General features: G+C 47.6%; 4 protein-coding genes across 4 annotated transcripts; 2 read left to right on the forward strand and 2 right to left on the reverse strand.

The window, feature by feature from the left end:
* Positions 1-2730: 2730 nt before the first annotated feature.
* Positions 2731-3090, reverse strand: BC939DRAFT_377958 (uncharacterized protein; the record flags this gene model as incomplete). The annotated part of the gene is made up of 1 exon (XM_051551704.1): positions 2731-3090. A coding segment is annotated over one exon (360 nt), but the record flags the coding sequence as incomplete, so codon positions are not given.
* Positions 3091-8873: 5783 nt separating this feature from the next.
* On the forward strand, positions 8874-9098 carry BC939DRAFT_470416 (uncharacterized protein; the record flags this gene model as incomplete). The annotated part of the gene is made up of 2 exons (XM_051558115.1): positions 8874-9027; positions 9048-9098. Coding segments are annotated over 2 exons (194 nt in total), but the record flags the coding sequence as incomplete, so codon positions are not given.
* Positions 9099-9740: 642 nt separating this feature from the next.
* BC939DRAFT_482324 (uncharacterized protein) lies at positions 9741-10187 on the forward strand (the record flags this gene model as incomplete). The annotated part of the gene is made up of 2 exons (XM_051559108.1): positions 9741-9994; positions 10124-10187. 2 exons carry the CDS (start codon positions 9741-9743, stop codon positions 10185-10187), a joined length of 318 nt encoding a protein of 105 aa, XP_051406148.1.
* A 529-nt stretch (positions 10188-10716) lies between these two features.
* Positions 10717-12904, reverse strand: BC939DRAFT_470418 (beta-lactamase/transpeptidase-like protein). Its single transcript, XM_051558116.1, has 4 exons — positions 12548-12904; positions 12263-12445; positions 11549-12137; positions 10717-11444 (listed from the first exon to the last, which is right to left on the reverse strand). The coding sequence occupies exons 1-4, from the start codon at positions 12731-12733 to the stop codon at positions 10885-10887; spliced, it is 1518 nt and encodes a 505-aa protein (XP_051406149.1). The 5' UTR covers positions 12734-12904; the 3' UTR covers positions 10717-10884.
* Between the last annotated feature and the right edge of the window lie 295 nt (positions 12905-13199).

Consider the following 13199-nt stretch of genomic DNA (forward strand, 5'->3'; position numbering starts at 1 on the left):
TGGAGATTGTCCCGGTGTTTGCAACGCAAGAACCCGACATACAATTGCCCAGCACCAAAGACGTGCTGAGGAAGATAAACACCAACATGGTCAAGTGTTTGTCCTTGCGCCTTGTTAATGGTCATGGCAAACGCAGGCTTAATAGGAAACTGGCGCCTAGTGAACTTGATTAGTGTAGATCCGTCATCCAGGGTTGTAAGAGGTATGCGCGGAATAAGCACCGTTCGTCTCCTGAAGTCACCGTTAAGAATCTCAGCACTGATGTATCTCCGACGGAGTGCTCGAACAATCAGACGGGTACCGTTGCAGAGACCGAATTTGCCGTCCATGTTTCGAAGGAGAATAATTAGCTGGCCCACCTTCAACAGCAACTCGTGAGGAGGCATAACTGAAGGATTGAGAGAATTCAGGTACTCTACAGGATACGCGGCATCGTTGGCACCAAGCCAAGATAATCGGAGGCACGGAGTGTTTTCTGGTTGTTCCTGATAAACCATAGGCGATGCGCCTCGATCTTCGCGTACTGGTCCACCACGTACTGTTGAGCAAGGCGGCCAAAACACCAAAAATAACAGCGATTTTCTCGCTCAGTGATCTCCACGTTCTCTCGAAGCTGAAGACCATATGCAGTGAACTGGCGCAATGTTATGAACTTGCCGTCTCTACCTCCAGTAGCGCCTTCCTCATCAGCAAGCAACTGTTGGCTGTCCTCTTCATCTTCGCTCTCCTCAGACATATCTTGAGTGTGGTTTGCTGCCACGCGTCCTCCTTGACCCTCGCCTTGCTCTGGTTCCTGAGCGTCAACCTGCCTATCTCTGGCTGTGGGTTGCACCACATCTGCTTTATCTATGATCGGATACCTGTTATAGGTCCAACCGGTTTCGCCATGAGGATGTAGAAGGATAGAGTGCGGAGGGTCGTACAGTCCACGGAAAAAGTGTTAGCATGTTTTCATAATTTCGACCTTTTTTCTTTGATACTTACATCAATACCGCCTACTGCTACGAGGCTTCACGCGATCAATCTCGTATATTTGTTAAGATTACCTGCCATGTTACGAGCCAATGGATGCACTCTATCAGGCTAATTGAGGACATGAACATATTGACCCCATTCTAACACTTTTTCGAAATATGACCACCCTCTGATTCTGTTAGCTACTTTTCTGCCATTATTAATCGATATGGCCTCCTTTATTTGCGTGAAGCTTCTTCATGCGCTCGGGCATGCTCTCATATAGCTCGTGAAGGAATTCGATATTTACTGTTGTCAATATATCCTGAACACGCTCCCAGAGGTCGTCCAAAGAGTTTGGTGCCTCTGGATACTGATCAAGTCGGTACTTGAGGTGCGACCATAGATGCTCGGTCGGGTTGAGGTCCGGAGAATTCGCAGGCCATTCCATGACTGCGATCTTGGATTTCCTAAGGAAGTCTTCGACTATGCCTGCTGTATGCACTTTGGCATTGTCCTGCTGAAAAATGAATTTTGCTGGATCCATACCAAACCAATCCCGAGATGCGCAAAGATAGTCCTTCAGTACATCGAGGTAGGCTTGTGCATCCATACTTCCTGGGATCCAGCAGGCATCGCCCAAGCCATAAAATGTTATGCAACCCCAGACCATAATTTGGCCCCCTCCGCCCTGCTTTGTTTTCTGCACTTGGTGAGGTTGGATATCCTTCCTGTTGGGCTTCTTGTAATAGAATGTCCTGCCGAAGGACCCAATCCTGCTGATTATAGTTTCGTCCGAGAACATCACATTCTTCCAGTCGTCCACGGTCCATTTCAAGTGCGCCTTAGCAAATTCGTAGCGTGCTCTGATTTGATCCGGTGTCAGATCACGCTTCCTAGGCTGGACGTATGCTTTTAAGCCCTCCTGTTTAAGGTAGTTCTGGACACTGTCTACATGAACCTGCACTCCTTGCACCGATTGGATAAGTCGCTGGCCGTCGCGGAGGGTTACGGCTTTTCCTGTGACGAAATGACGAGCAAGTAAGGTCTTGGTCTTCTTCGAAACCTTCGAAGGACGCCCTATTTTAGGGGACGGAACGTTCTCCTTGTCCCTTTGACGAATCTTGGAAACGGAGAAAGTAGAGCTATGCAAGGATCTTGAGACCTCGCGGACAGATTTTCCTTGCCGAAGTTGGATAATCGCATCGCGTACGGTTTGTTCTCGCAGCCGCTTCATGTTTGATGTAAACTTGGGATGAATGTGGCGTAGGATGGGAGTAGTGGAAAACTGTGCAGTTGTATTGTTCTAGTTGCGAGTGAGGATGCAGACCGTAAGGGAAGAGCACAATTTATAGGATTTTTTAAAAAGTGTTAGAGTGCACCTCATGACTTTCGAGATCCTTCGTTCCTCAGCTGAAGGTCATTCAAGCCTGGAACATTCTAGAAAACTCCTTGTAAGTTACGATATTGTCCACCAAACATCTCGGTCCTTGGTAATAGCGTAATAGGGAGATAAAGGAGTATAAGTCCAAAATAGCAAAACATGCTAACACTTTTTCCGTGGACTGTACTTGGTATCCGTCTCTCGAATTTTTCCCACCCCGCCGCCCCAGTTGTGGAGGTTGATGTCTCTCTTTTCACCTCCTTCTTGGTCCGGTAACAAAACTGCGATCTCGTAGGCCGATGGAAGGTCATATTGGTGGCGCTGCATATCCCGTCGCACCGCTCGGCCTTCAGGATAATCTTGAAATCGGCAATGCGATCGTGATCATAGTTCTCACGTTCGCGTATAGTCTTGTATGTCCGGGCAAGAGGGTTACTTTGCTCGATCATGGTCTGAAGCTCCCTTAATATGCTCTCCTCCAGTTGCGGATAAAGGTCCTTGCGCAGCTCCAGTTGTGCAGTTGAATCGTAGAAAGAAATCTGTGCAAACTTGGGCCGCTCTCCATTTTCCGGAAGAAGGTTCCTATAAAAATGGTGCACTTCTCCCTGGATTCGGAAAGTGTAGACGCCATCCGAAGGACTTGCCAAGTTTCTGTCAACGGTAGCAGCCATGGAGGTAAAAGAGAGGGCCTTGTTATACCTTCGAATATTCAGCCGAAATCGCTTGCTTTCCTCTGAACCCCCTGTGATCAACGCCAGAGGTCGCGGGTGCCCTGTGCAATAAATAAGGTTTACCAGTGGAAATAAGTAACGAGACAAGAGAGGGATCTTTAATGGCCCCGCCAGGAAGGCTATTTTATAGCTGTCCTGGCGGGTTATCAAAATGTACGTGTCTTGCTAAATTATATTATGTACGTATGTCCAAATATGGCACAGCTCCCTCCCCAAGGGAAGGCTAAAAGCCGGGATGCCATAGGGCATATTGGACAGAGTATTATAGGGAAAAAATAAACCCTAGGCGCATATTAATGCAAGCTGAATTGCGCAAGGGAAAAAAGGAAAAACCTTAGCTGCAATTGAGTCGAGGGCTGAAGCACCTCTATATGACAAAATAAAATATCACTCAAGGCAAAAAGAAAAAAGCCTTGTGAGGGAAAAAACCCAGTGGGAAAACCTCAACGTGAAAATAGGGGAAAGCAGAAAAAACCCCTTATCACCATTCAACTAGGTGCTGCATGCCTTGCTCATTAATTTCGACCGCGCTTCCGCGTACGAGTAATAGGCTTCTCCTTATTACGTCTATCGTCATTAATATCTTCGACACTCATGTGGCCGCGTTTGCGTGCTGAGGTCCTTTCTGGAGCAGCATAGGATGTATCGTTCATTGGCCTTTGCTTTAATCGAGCTTTGCCTTTACGTTGCAATGATGAAGTCTCTTGCTCGTCGCACTTAGGGACGTGGTTCTTCAACGTTTGACGAGACTGCGGCCGAGATTGTGTCCCTGGTTGATCGCGAGTCTTCCAGTAGTCTGATAGACACTTTCTCTCAATAAAGTTCTCTTGGGGCTCCCAAGTCTTCTCTGAGTATCCTTTCCAACTTACGAAGTATTCTACATCGCCCCCAGGTAACTTCCGGTGGTCCAGAATTTTTTCTACTTCGTAAGTCACTGTGTCTTCATAGTCGTCGAGCACCAACTTGAGCTGCGATGGCGCGTAATTGCGTCCAAGGAGGGCTCCTGTGCCGTCCTTCAGCTCATATGCTCCTCCAGTCGTGCGACGGACAACAGTGTAAGGGCCTTCATACCTAGGCGAAAGTTTATCTCCCTTAATGGGATCCAGAGACATGACTTTGGCGCCGTCAGGGAACTCATTGTGCAGAACCGTTCTATTGAACCGCTCAATCATCCGCTGTTGAGTGGCACGCGCCTTAGCACTAATAGCTGGAAAGACGGTCTTGGTCATATATTCAAGCCGCTTTAAGAGTTCTTCATGGGATAATAATTCATCTTTGTCGTTGGAGAAATTATGAAATCCGTTGAATCGTCGCGCAAAAAATAGCGAAAATGGGGAGGAGTTGTGAAATGCCACAATCCTAGTGTTTATAGCCATTTGTGCCATCGGAACATGCCTCGCCGATGATGCCTTTTGGTCTTTGATTTCTTTCCGGATGATATTGACGGCCGTCTTAACATGATTCTCTGCAACTCCGTTGCCTCGAGGATGATAGGGTGTTACCAGACGATGTTGCACTCCCATCTCTGAAATCATGACCCTCATAACCTCGTTAACGAATTCTTTGCCATTGTCAGATTGGAGAATGCGCGGGAAACCGATAGTGGTGAATATCCGAAACAGTACTTTTGTGATTGTAGGCGCTTCCTTGTTTGGTATGGGCTCAAGGAACACGAACCGTGTACAGACGTCCACCAGAACGAGAAGAAACCGGTGACCTTTGTCATCCTCAGGGAATGGTCCGGCTAAATCGATAGCCATCTGTTCTCCCGGGAGCTGAGCATGAATGGCAGACAAAGGATGATATCCCTTACGCGCAATATTGACACGTTGACATTCTTGGCAACGCTGAACGTATTCCAGACAGTCCTTGGCCATAATGGGCCACGTCTTGTTCAACGAGTGAATGTGATTCACCATGGCATTGGTCCCGAAGTGGCCAAGCGCATGGGTGCTGGCGAGCAATATTCTTCTCTTACTCATCGCGACGGTCTCACGCAAAGTATTTGCATCCTGGATAAGGTGGATATAACCATAAACCTTTGTAGGCAGAGTACCGGACGATTTACTGGACCATAATTCCATAGGAAACTGTCGAGATAATGCGTCGGGTAGTACATTGAGGACACTGGGTCGATAGACTACCTTGAAGGTATAGTCCAGAATGGTTTCCTGCCATCCAGTGAGCATAGAATTCATCTCCTTCTGTGAATGCATGAAGGTGAGAGCGCGATGGTCCGTATAGAGTGTGAAATGTCTTCCCCAGAGGTAGTAGTGCAGCTTCTTGAGCGCAAAAACAATTCCGAGCAATTCTTTCTGTGTAGCAGAATACTTTCGTTCACGTTCCTGCAAGGATCGAGTGACAAAAGAAATATATTTGATATTGCTGGGTTCTAACTCGCCTCCTGGTAACTAATATAACACCGCTCCTATGCCAATGTTCGACGCATCTGTGGCCACGTAAAAGGGCATGCTGAAGTCTGGAAAGGATAGTACCGGGGCCTGTACGAGAACATTTTTCAGCGCGTTGAAGCATCGTAATTGGATATCGTTTAGTACGAACGATCCAACTCCATTGCGTAAAGCATCCAATGGTGCACCAACAGTACTATTCGGGGACATATATTCCATAGAGTTTTACGAAGGCTTTTTCATCCTCATCGTTCTCGGCCCCATATGTGCCGTCAGCCAATTCACTAGATCTTTCATCTGACCCAAGCTTCCTTAGTTGAGCAGCAACATACTGGACCTTCGATTTGCGATCGGCCATGTCAGCGCCACCTCTGCCCTCCTCCCCGTCGAGAGGATGCATAAGCAGTGAACCTTGATGAACCGAAGCGCAAGCGTAGAGCGTGCGGACGTACGCCATTACTCTTGTAATATAGTATGCTACTCCACCGCTTCGTATAGAATCGGGTGCTGAGCATGGGCGAAATAACACAACCGCCGAAGCACAATTGGGCCTTCGAGTAACGGGAAGTGTCGCTCTGATTTAATAAATTGGATAGTGCCTGGTCAAAAAGAACACTTTTTGATTACTTCCAATTTTAGACCTGAACGCTCTCACAAAGTCGTGGTACCTGTGATGTTTTATGTATTTCAGTGTGAGTCAAGGAGACCAAAGAGCGTTGTTATTTATTATGCTCCCGGTAGGGGTTTTTATAGCCCCGACCTGGTGCTTGGAGTATTAGATAGCTTAATAGTCTCATGAATAAAAATGGAAGTGGCCTAAATATGAAGGTTCACTCCCAGTACAGTCCCAATTTGGGGTCTGGACGGAACACTAGGCGTCCTGGGATCTAACAACCACCTTGGATACTGGATACCAAGCCCGGACGAGTTCTCGGCTAACGCCGAAAAGGACATGATTGCTCACTTGATCGTCGAATTCAAGTTGCCCGTGGCCGAGATCCTGATTGATTATTGTCTGGCAAGAGCTCACTCGACCGACCCTATGTTGCTCGAAAAGTTGATGATCAGTGTTCCGCACCTTATACCCAAGCACCTTGACTGCAACAGGTTTATGCTCGGTTAAGTACATTATGATATCATCAGTGCTTCGCCCACCTTTCTTCGACTTTCTAGAACACTGTTGCTATCAACCCAGCCAGTATATATATAAATCATCCACACGTAGAACTAGACAGCAGCATTCATACGAATAAAGTCCCCTTTCCACCCTAGATTCACTTCCACCTGATCTGACCGTTTGCACTGACGTAGCCTTGAATATTGCCCGACGAGCTGCATTCCTTCCAGTCTTGAACCGAGATCAGCTTCTACAGCAGGCAGTCTATAACGGAGATCAGTGGCGGCGGGGCAAGTTTTGAGCGCCAGCAAAGACAAAGCTGTACGAGGTCATTGATCAGAACCCAATCTTTCATCGTCTCAACCGGTTGGCTATTTTCGACAACAACAAGACCCAGGTCCTCAAAAACCAGCCGGGATTGTTGCCAGTGACGGCTGAGACAGTGAAAAGAATGCCGACATCAAGACCAATCTGTACATGGCTCCGTTTTCGCTGGCTTGGACGATTCAAGGAAACGAAGACGGCAGCAAAAAGGCGAAGAAGGACGGAAAATTATTGACTAGCCAGGTTGTTGACAAGGACTAGCAACTGCCGGCAAAGACGACGAAGCCAGCAATTCCAGCGAAGCCGACGACGGTCGCAGGTGTCAGGACTTTAGTCCTTCGAATGATCTGGCATTTTGTCTTTCCGTTTGACAAGGTCTTTACCCACAGCCACTACGACGATCTCCAAGCCTATGACAATCCTGCCTTTTCGGCCCTGATGACCTACAAATGGACGAGATTTGCTCGATATTTTTGGTGTCTTCGACTGTCGTTTCAAATCTCGTATGAGTTTTTGGTCCTCGTCGTGACATTATTTCAACTCTATGGACTAGCAGATCTGCTCATGGCATACGCAACGGGTCCGAGACAAAAAAATAAAATAGCTTTATTGCACTGTTACAAAAAAAAAAAAAAAAAAAAAAAACTTTATTGGACGTTTAGCACATTTCTACAGACGATATTCCGGGTGTAAACGCCCTCCCTCCCATCTATGACGCCATTTTCGACCAGAACCTTGAGGTTGTGCCGGTGTTTTCAACGCGAAAAGCCGACATACAGCTGCCCAGCACCAAAGACGTGCTGAGGAAGGTAAACACCAACGTGGTCAAGTGTTTGTCCTTGTGCTGTCACGAATTAAGGTTGAGGACAGACTTGCGCTCACCTCAATTGACCCTAGTGGCTTGTGATTGCCTCGCGTCTGTTACGCGAGTCCAAATCACGTCGCGTCTCCAGAATTACCCCACATGGAAAGCATAACTGGTTTAACGTTGCTTGCCCGTTTCAAGCAGACGATTGCCCGCGTCCACCCTTGTCCATTCCATTATGTTTCGGTCCCGAGTACGGGAGCTTATAGGACATAAGCTACCGAGCTGGGGTCCCGAGTCAAGTTTTATTCACATATAAAAGACATAACTAGCTGCCCTAATCAAACCTCAGTCTGCAATAAAATACTTTCCTGCCCTGTACTCACTCTTGCTCTTACATCCTCCACTTGCCTGCCAGTCCAGATCTTGACACAGGCGATATTGTGGTCATCGGCATTGGCCCGGGTGAGGTTTACACAATGACAGCGACAAGAATCGACCCCGCCTTACCTACGAATAGAGAGTCTTTACGAATCCGCAGGGTATTCCTCTACAGGCCTTACATGCTCTTCAAGCGTCTCCTAGAAAAGCAGAAGGCCGCGGCACGCATTGATGTTCTTGAGGCAAGACTGCCCTCATTTACCGTGGAGAAGATCGAGGAATATCTGGCGTATCTGGAGACGCCTGGTACGGACGGCGCCACCGCGCCCACCACGAGAGTCCGCCTTTTTAACTTTTACAACAGTCAGTGGATGCTAAGCAAGCGCTGGGATCTTCAAAAGGCTCAACAGGCAACGTATGACTACGCAGTTGCAGCCCTACTTGACCTTGCCGTCAGCAAGGACTTTGTTGGTCAGCCGCTGAGCTCGCAGGATAGTGTAAAAGTGGTGTTTGCGGTAGGATTGGGCTCTTTTGATTCGCAAACTGGCCTACCAAGCAAGCATAGCGCACTTGAGAAGAAATTTGTCGGCAAGGTAAGAAAAAGAAAAAAAAAAAAAAGTGTGGCATACCATCCCTCATCCGCGCTGCAACTTTTTCTCGTCTTTTTGTTTGTTCTTTGACGCTGCTGATAGGCAAAGGCTATGGAACACACTGTGGTCGGGGTGCGCGAGTATTACACCAGTGCTCGGTGCCCTCGTGACCAATCTATGGCGTTCTTGGAGTCCGACAAGAGGCGGTCAAAGTACTGCCGAAGCTGTCAAATGTACTTTGATCGCAGTATTGTCGGCTCTGGGAACATTGCCACCGTGTGTCTGTCGCAAATCCAGAACCAGTGCCGGCCTGCCAAGTTCATGCCATCAACATAATCATAGGGGGTCGGAACCCTCTTTCAAAATTTGTAATTCAACATACAAAAATAGCGTGCATGAACAACCCATTCTAAATTCTTTTTTTTTTTTTGTTTTAAACCAGGAACTCTATGGTAGTCTAGGTGGCGAATAATACGTATGACATGTAGTTGGAGTCTATGTTAGGTATATAAAGATTTTTTTTTTTCTTTTAAGTGAGTTGGTGCTGTGCAACTATCCGGAGTGCGTTGGTGCGCATAGATCGCGCCACACCAGCACTATTGATAGGGCTGTAATTCAACATAAAAGCATAATGCATATCCCATACGGCTCTGACCCCGCATGCCACCAACTGAGGCAGGTTGATGAAGCGGTGGAACTCTTGCTGGATGGTGACGCGTGGCAGAGACAGCTCAAGTAGTGAACAGAGGTCCTTGCAACAGGTTTATGCTCGGTTAAGTGCATTATGATGTCATCAGCGCTTCGCCCATCTTTCTACGACTTTCTAGAACACTGTTGCTATCTATCCAGCCAGTTTATATAAACCCCATCCACACGTAGAACTAGACAGCAGCATTGATACGAATAAAGCCTCCTTTCCACCCTAGATCCACTTCCACCTGATTTGACCGTTTGCAGTCCTCGTCGGTCCAAGCGGACTGTCTAGTGAAGGTTGACAGGTATGATGTCCATGCGGCTCGTTTCGGCGGGCAAAGGAAGACCATATGGCGCTTGTCTTAGACTATTCCTCCACATATACGGCAGTCTGGAGATGGGTCGTTGTGCCATTGACGGAAGCGGATCTCGTTGGTAGCCAGTTTGTTGTGGATATATCGCTACCAGATGGTTCTGGCATTATGGGGGATTTCAGCCTGCGAAAACCGTTTCCAAGCGGCTTTTGTGCCGTGGCGACGTGTGGCTGGAAGTGGCTTCTGGAAGAAGGCTCGGAGGTCTTTAGAGGAGGCAGTAGCGAGAGTAGGTATGTTTCGATTTGGTGGGGCCAGAGAGTGAAACACCTGCACATCGAGAAGCCGCTGAGCCATGTCATCCTCTGGCTAAACCAACGAGTGAGAGAGAGCGGCAACCAGTTTGGAGTTAAACTTGCTAGGATACCTTGTGACCAGCCTGTGGAAGCCTGGCAGAAGTTTGGGGCCTCCAAAAACAAGGCGTAGGGTCGTGGGGTCGTGGTGCATGATGTCTCGCATGAGATACTGTGTGAACTCCCGAGGAGCTGGCAGTGGTGCGATCCACCATTCTACCGGTGTGGCCAGTAAGGTCTCCGCAGGAGGGAGGAGTAGCGGATCATCTGGGTTCGTGAGGCTAATGCGCGGCAGCTTATTGGCTTCCGTCACAATTCTGCTGAGCACCTTGATCTTGTTGATGGACGTGCGGATTGCATCCGGTGTGGGGCGGATCAGGACAGCGAGTGGCTGGGATTCTTTCGAATATGCACTGAGGAGGACCAGCAGCACTGAACGTCCGAGGCTAGGCCTGAATTCTAACCAGTGGTTTCTGGTAGACAGATACTTGTACCCGTAAGTAAAAAATAAATTCTGCTCTCGCGCCTAGTATGTCCTTCATCTTCTTAAAGGTGAGCCAGAAAAGTGCAAAGTGAGCAAGGGTGGGAGAAAAGGGTGGGGCATATATGGTCCTGGCCCTCGGTAATTAGCAGGAGACTCATAAAGCCTTTCCGCTCTGCAAGACCACCCCACTTAATATGATTCAGGATCCGAGGCTCTATTCCTATTCAACTAAAAATCGGAAAAGGCGGTAATCGTCGCGTTCTAGCACTGATTCTGATTTAAAGGCGCTCAGCCATAATCCAACGGACGATTTTCTATTTCAGGAAAAAACACGTTGCAGCACTTTCTACTCTTCCTTGCTGGCGGTCTCGGTAACCTCTTCTCTCTTGAACTCGAGTGCAATACCCTCCATCATTGTCTTGATACTGTCGACCTTCCCACTGCTACCCGTAACAAAGGTGAAAAGAAGACCAAACTTGACGGTAAAGTCATGAAGCAAAGTCGTAAACGACTCATAGTGATAGTGTTCCAACTTCTGGTCATAAACGCTCATCTTCATGAACAGCGAATTGCCCTCCTCAAGACGGATCATGATCTCGCCATAGACCGGATGAGTGTACTCGCCGGTGTAGTCGGACAATTGGTGACTATGTGGTTGGTTCTCGATACGCTCAGGAAGATCGCCTTTGGCTAACCTCGCGAAATGATTGTATACATGCTGAGTGTCCTCGACAGCGGCTTCAAAGAGCCAGTCCTCTGTTTTGGGCAAACCCAAGAGTTCATCGGCGATGTGGTAGAACAGGCATGACGGCAGGTTGGTGATATGGATGTTGGCCAAATGGGCAATGACCAGATCGGCATCTGGGAACAGGGCCAGGTGGGTTACATACCCAGGATTAGAGCCATCTAGTAGGAAGAGTGAAGAAAGTGATTAGCGCCTTGATATTAGTACTGGCACTTTTGTAAAAAAAAAAAAAAAGCCTATAGATATCAAAAAAGTAGTTTCTTACCATGACGGAAGTTTGCTTGACCCTTGTACGAGTCCACGATCCAACCGTACCCATAACCCTTAACAGGTGACAAGTCAGACCACAGTCTTGGTCGCTTCATAATATTGTGAGGGGTAACGGTCTCTAAAATACTTTCTTTGCTCAGGACCTGCTTGCCATCGAGCTCACCCAATTTCAAGATAACTCTACCCCATTTGACGAGATCCACCACATCCATATAGATATCGCCAGCGGGGGCGACGCTCATAGGGATTTCATCGACATACCCTTCCTCATAGAAACCCTTCTTGGCTTCCTCGAAGGAGGCTGCAGTAAAGGGCATGGCAAAATTAGGCCGTTTTGCCATCTCTGCTTGTGATAGTCCGGCACTCTTGAGTCCAAGGGGGTCAAAGATTTTTGTGGTGATCAGATCCACGTATGACATTCCAGCAACATTGGCGGCTGCCTCGCCAGCGACAGCATAGACGACGTTACTGTAGTTGACGGTGGGGGACAGCTTTGGGGGCATGTCAAGGTGCTTCAGTTGGTTGATGAGGACCTTCGGGGGTGCCGCATTTCTGATCCATGCCAGATCGATATAAGGCACAGGCTGTTAGTGGATTTTTTTTGTAGAGCACAAAGATATGGTAGTAACGGAAGGGTAAGGTCAGCGTCATTGACGTAGACGACTTGATAACAGTAGCGTGCGGAGGGCATCACTATCAATGTTCTTACTGTGCGATGTGCGAGCATGTCGGCAAATGTCAATTGAGAGGTCAAAACAGGATCCTTGAGTTCAAATTCGGGGAGATACTCGGACACAGGAGTCTTGTCCCAGTCAACCTTCCCCTCTGCAACCAATTCGCCAATGGCAGCAGCAGTGAATGCCTTAGTAACGGATGCGATATGGGAGACAGTCTGTAGGACAGGAGGAGAATTTAACGTTCGGTGGCGACCCCATCATGAGAAAGTAATTTTCATTGTCGTCATAATCAGCATTTCGATCGAGTTATTTTATACCTCCTCAGTAAACGGATCGACACGGTTGCGCTTTCCAAAGCCCTGGGCAAAGACGAGTTCGCCTTTATACATGATGGCGACGCTCATTCCTGGGATACCACCCTCGATCCTGGCCCTCTCGAGGACAGCAGGAAGTTTCTCAAAGAACTCTTTGTCGGAAGTTGAGGACTCGTGGATGATGGTCATGATGAGGAAGAATTTGAGGAATACGAAGAGGCTATGAGGAAGAAGATCAAAGAGGAAGGAATGTCCACTACGACGTCTCTTATAAGTACGATTTTCAAGAGTGTACCATGAGCGTCGAGATACTTTCCGCAGTTCGACTGCGGTAGGTACTAAGCATCGACTGTAACACACTCCATTTTTATATTCTCTAAAATGTTAAAACTTCATTCTCTTTATGCAAAACTTTATTTAATTGAGCAGCAGATGCATCCCGCTGTCAAGCTTCATTTTCTCGATTGAACGATTAAAGATCCACTACCACCTAATCTACTGTAATTCTATTGATGTCTTCTTCTTGCCAGTTTCTACTGGGTCTTGAAGATTGTCAAACTGAATGCGACTTTCACCATTAGAATTGGAATAATTTTCTCAAAAAATAATAATGATCGGAAAATAAAAAGATTTGGAATGAGGATGCTGACAGGTT

This window comes from Gamsiella multidivaricata (assembly GCF_025024155.1).
Source record: "Gamsiella multidivaricata strain RSA 2152 chromosome Unknown BC939scaffold_143, whole genome shotgun sequence".
Lineage (NCBI taxonomy): Eukaryota > Fungi > Mortierellomycota > Mortierellomycetes > Mortierellales > Mortierellaceae > Gamsiella > Gamsiella multidivaricata.

Bases quoted from the DNA above. Each gene is read 5' to 3' on its own strand.
- BC939DRAFT_470418 (XM_051558116.1), bottom strand. From the start codon at position 12,733: ATGACCATCATCCACGAGTCCTCAACTTCCGACAAAGAGTTCTTTGAG. The intron at 12,446-12,547 runs GTATAAAATAAC...CCTGTCCTACAG, and splicing joins TCGATCCGTTTACTGAGGAG to ACTGTCTCCCATATCGCATC. The intron at 11,445-11,548 runs GTAAGAAACTAC...TCTTCCTACTAG, and splicing joins TCAAGCAAACTTCCGTCATG to ATGGCTCTAATCCTGGGTAT.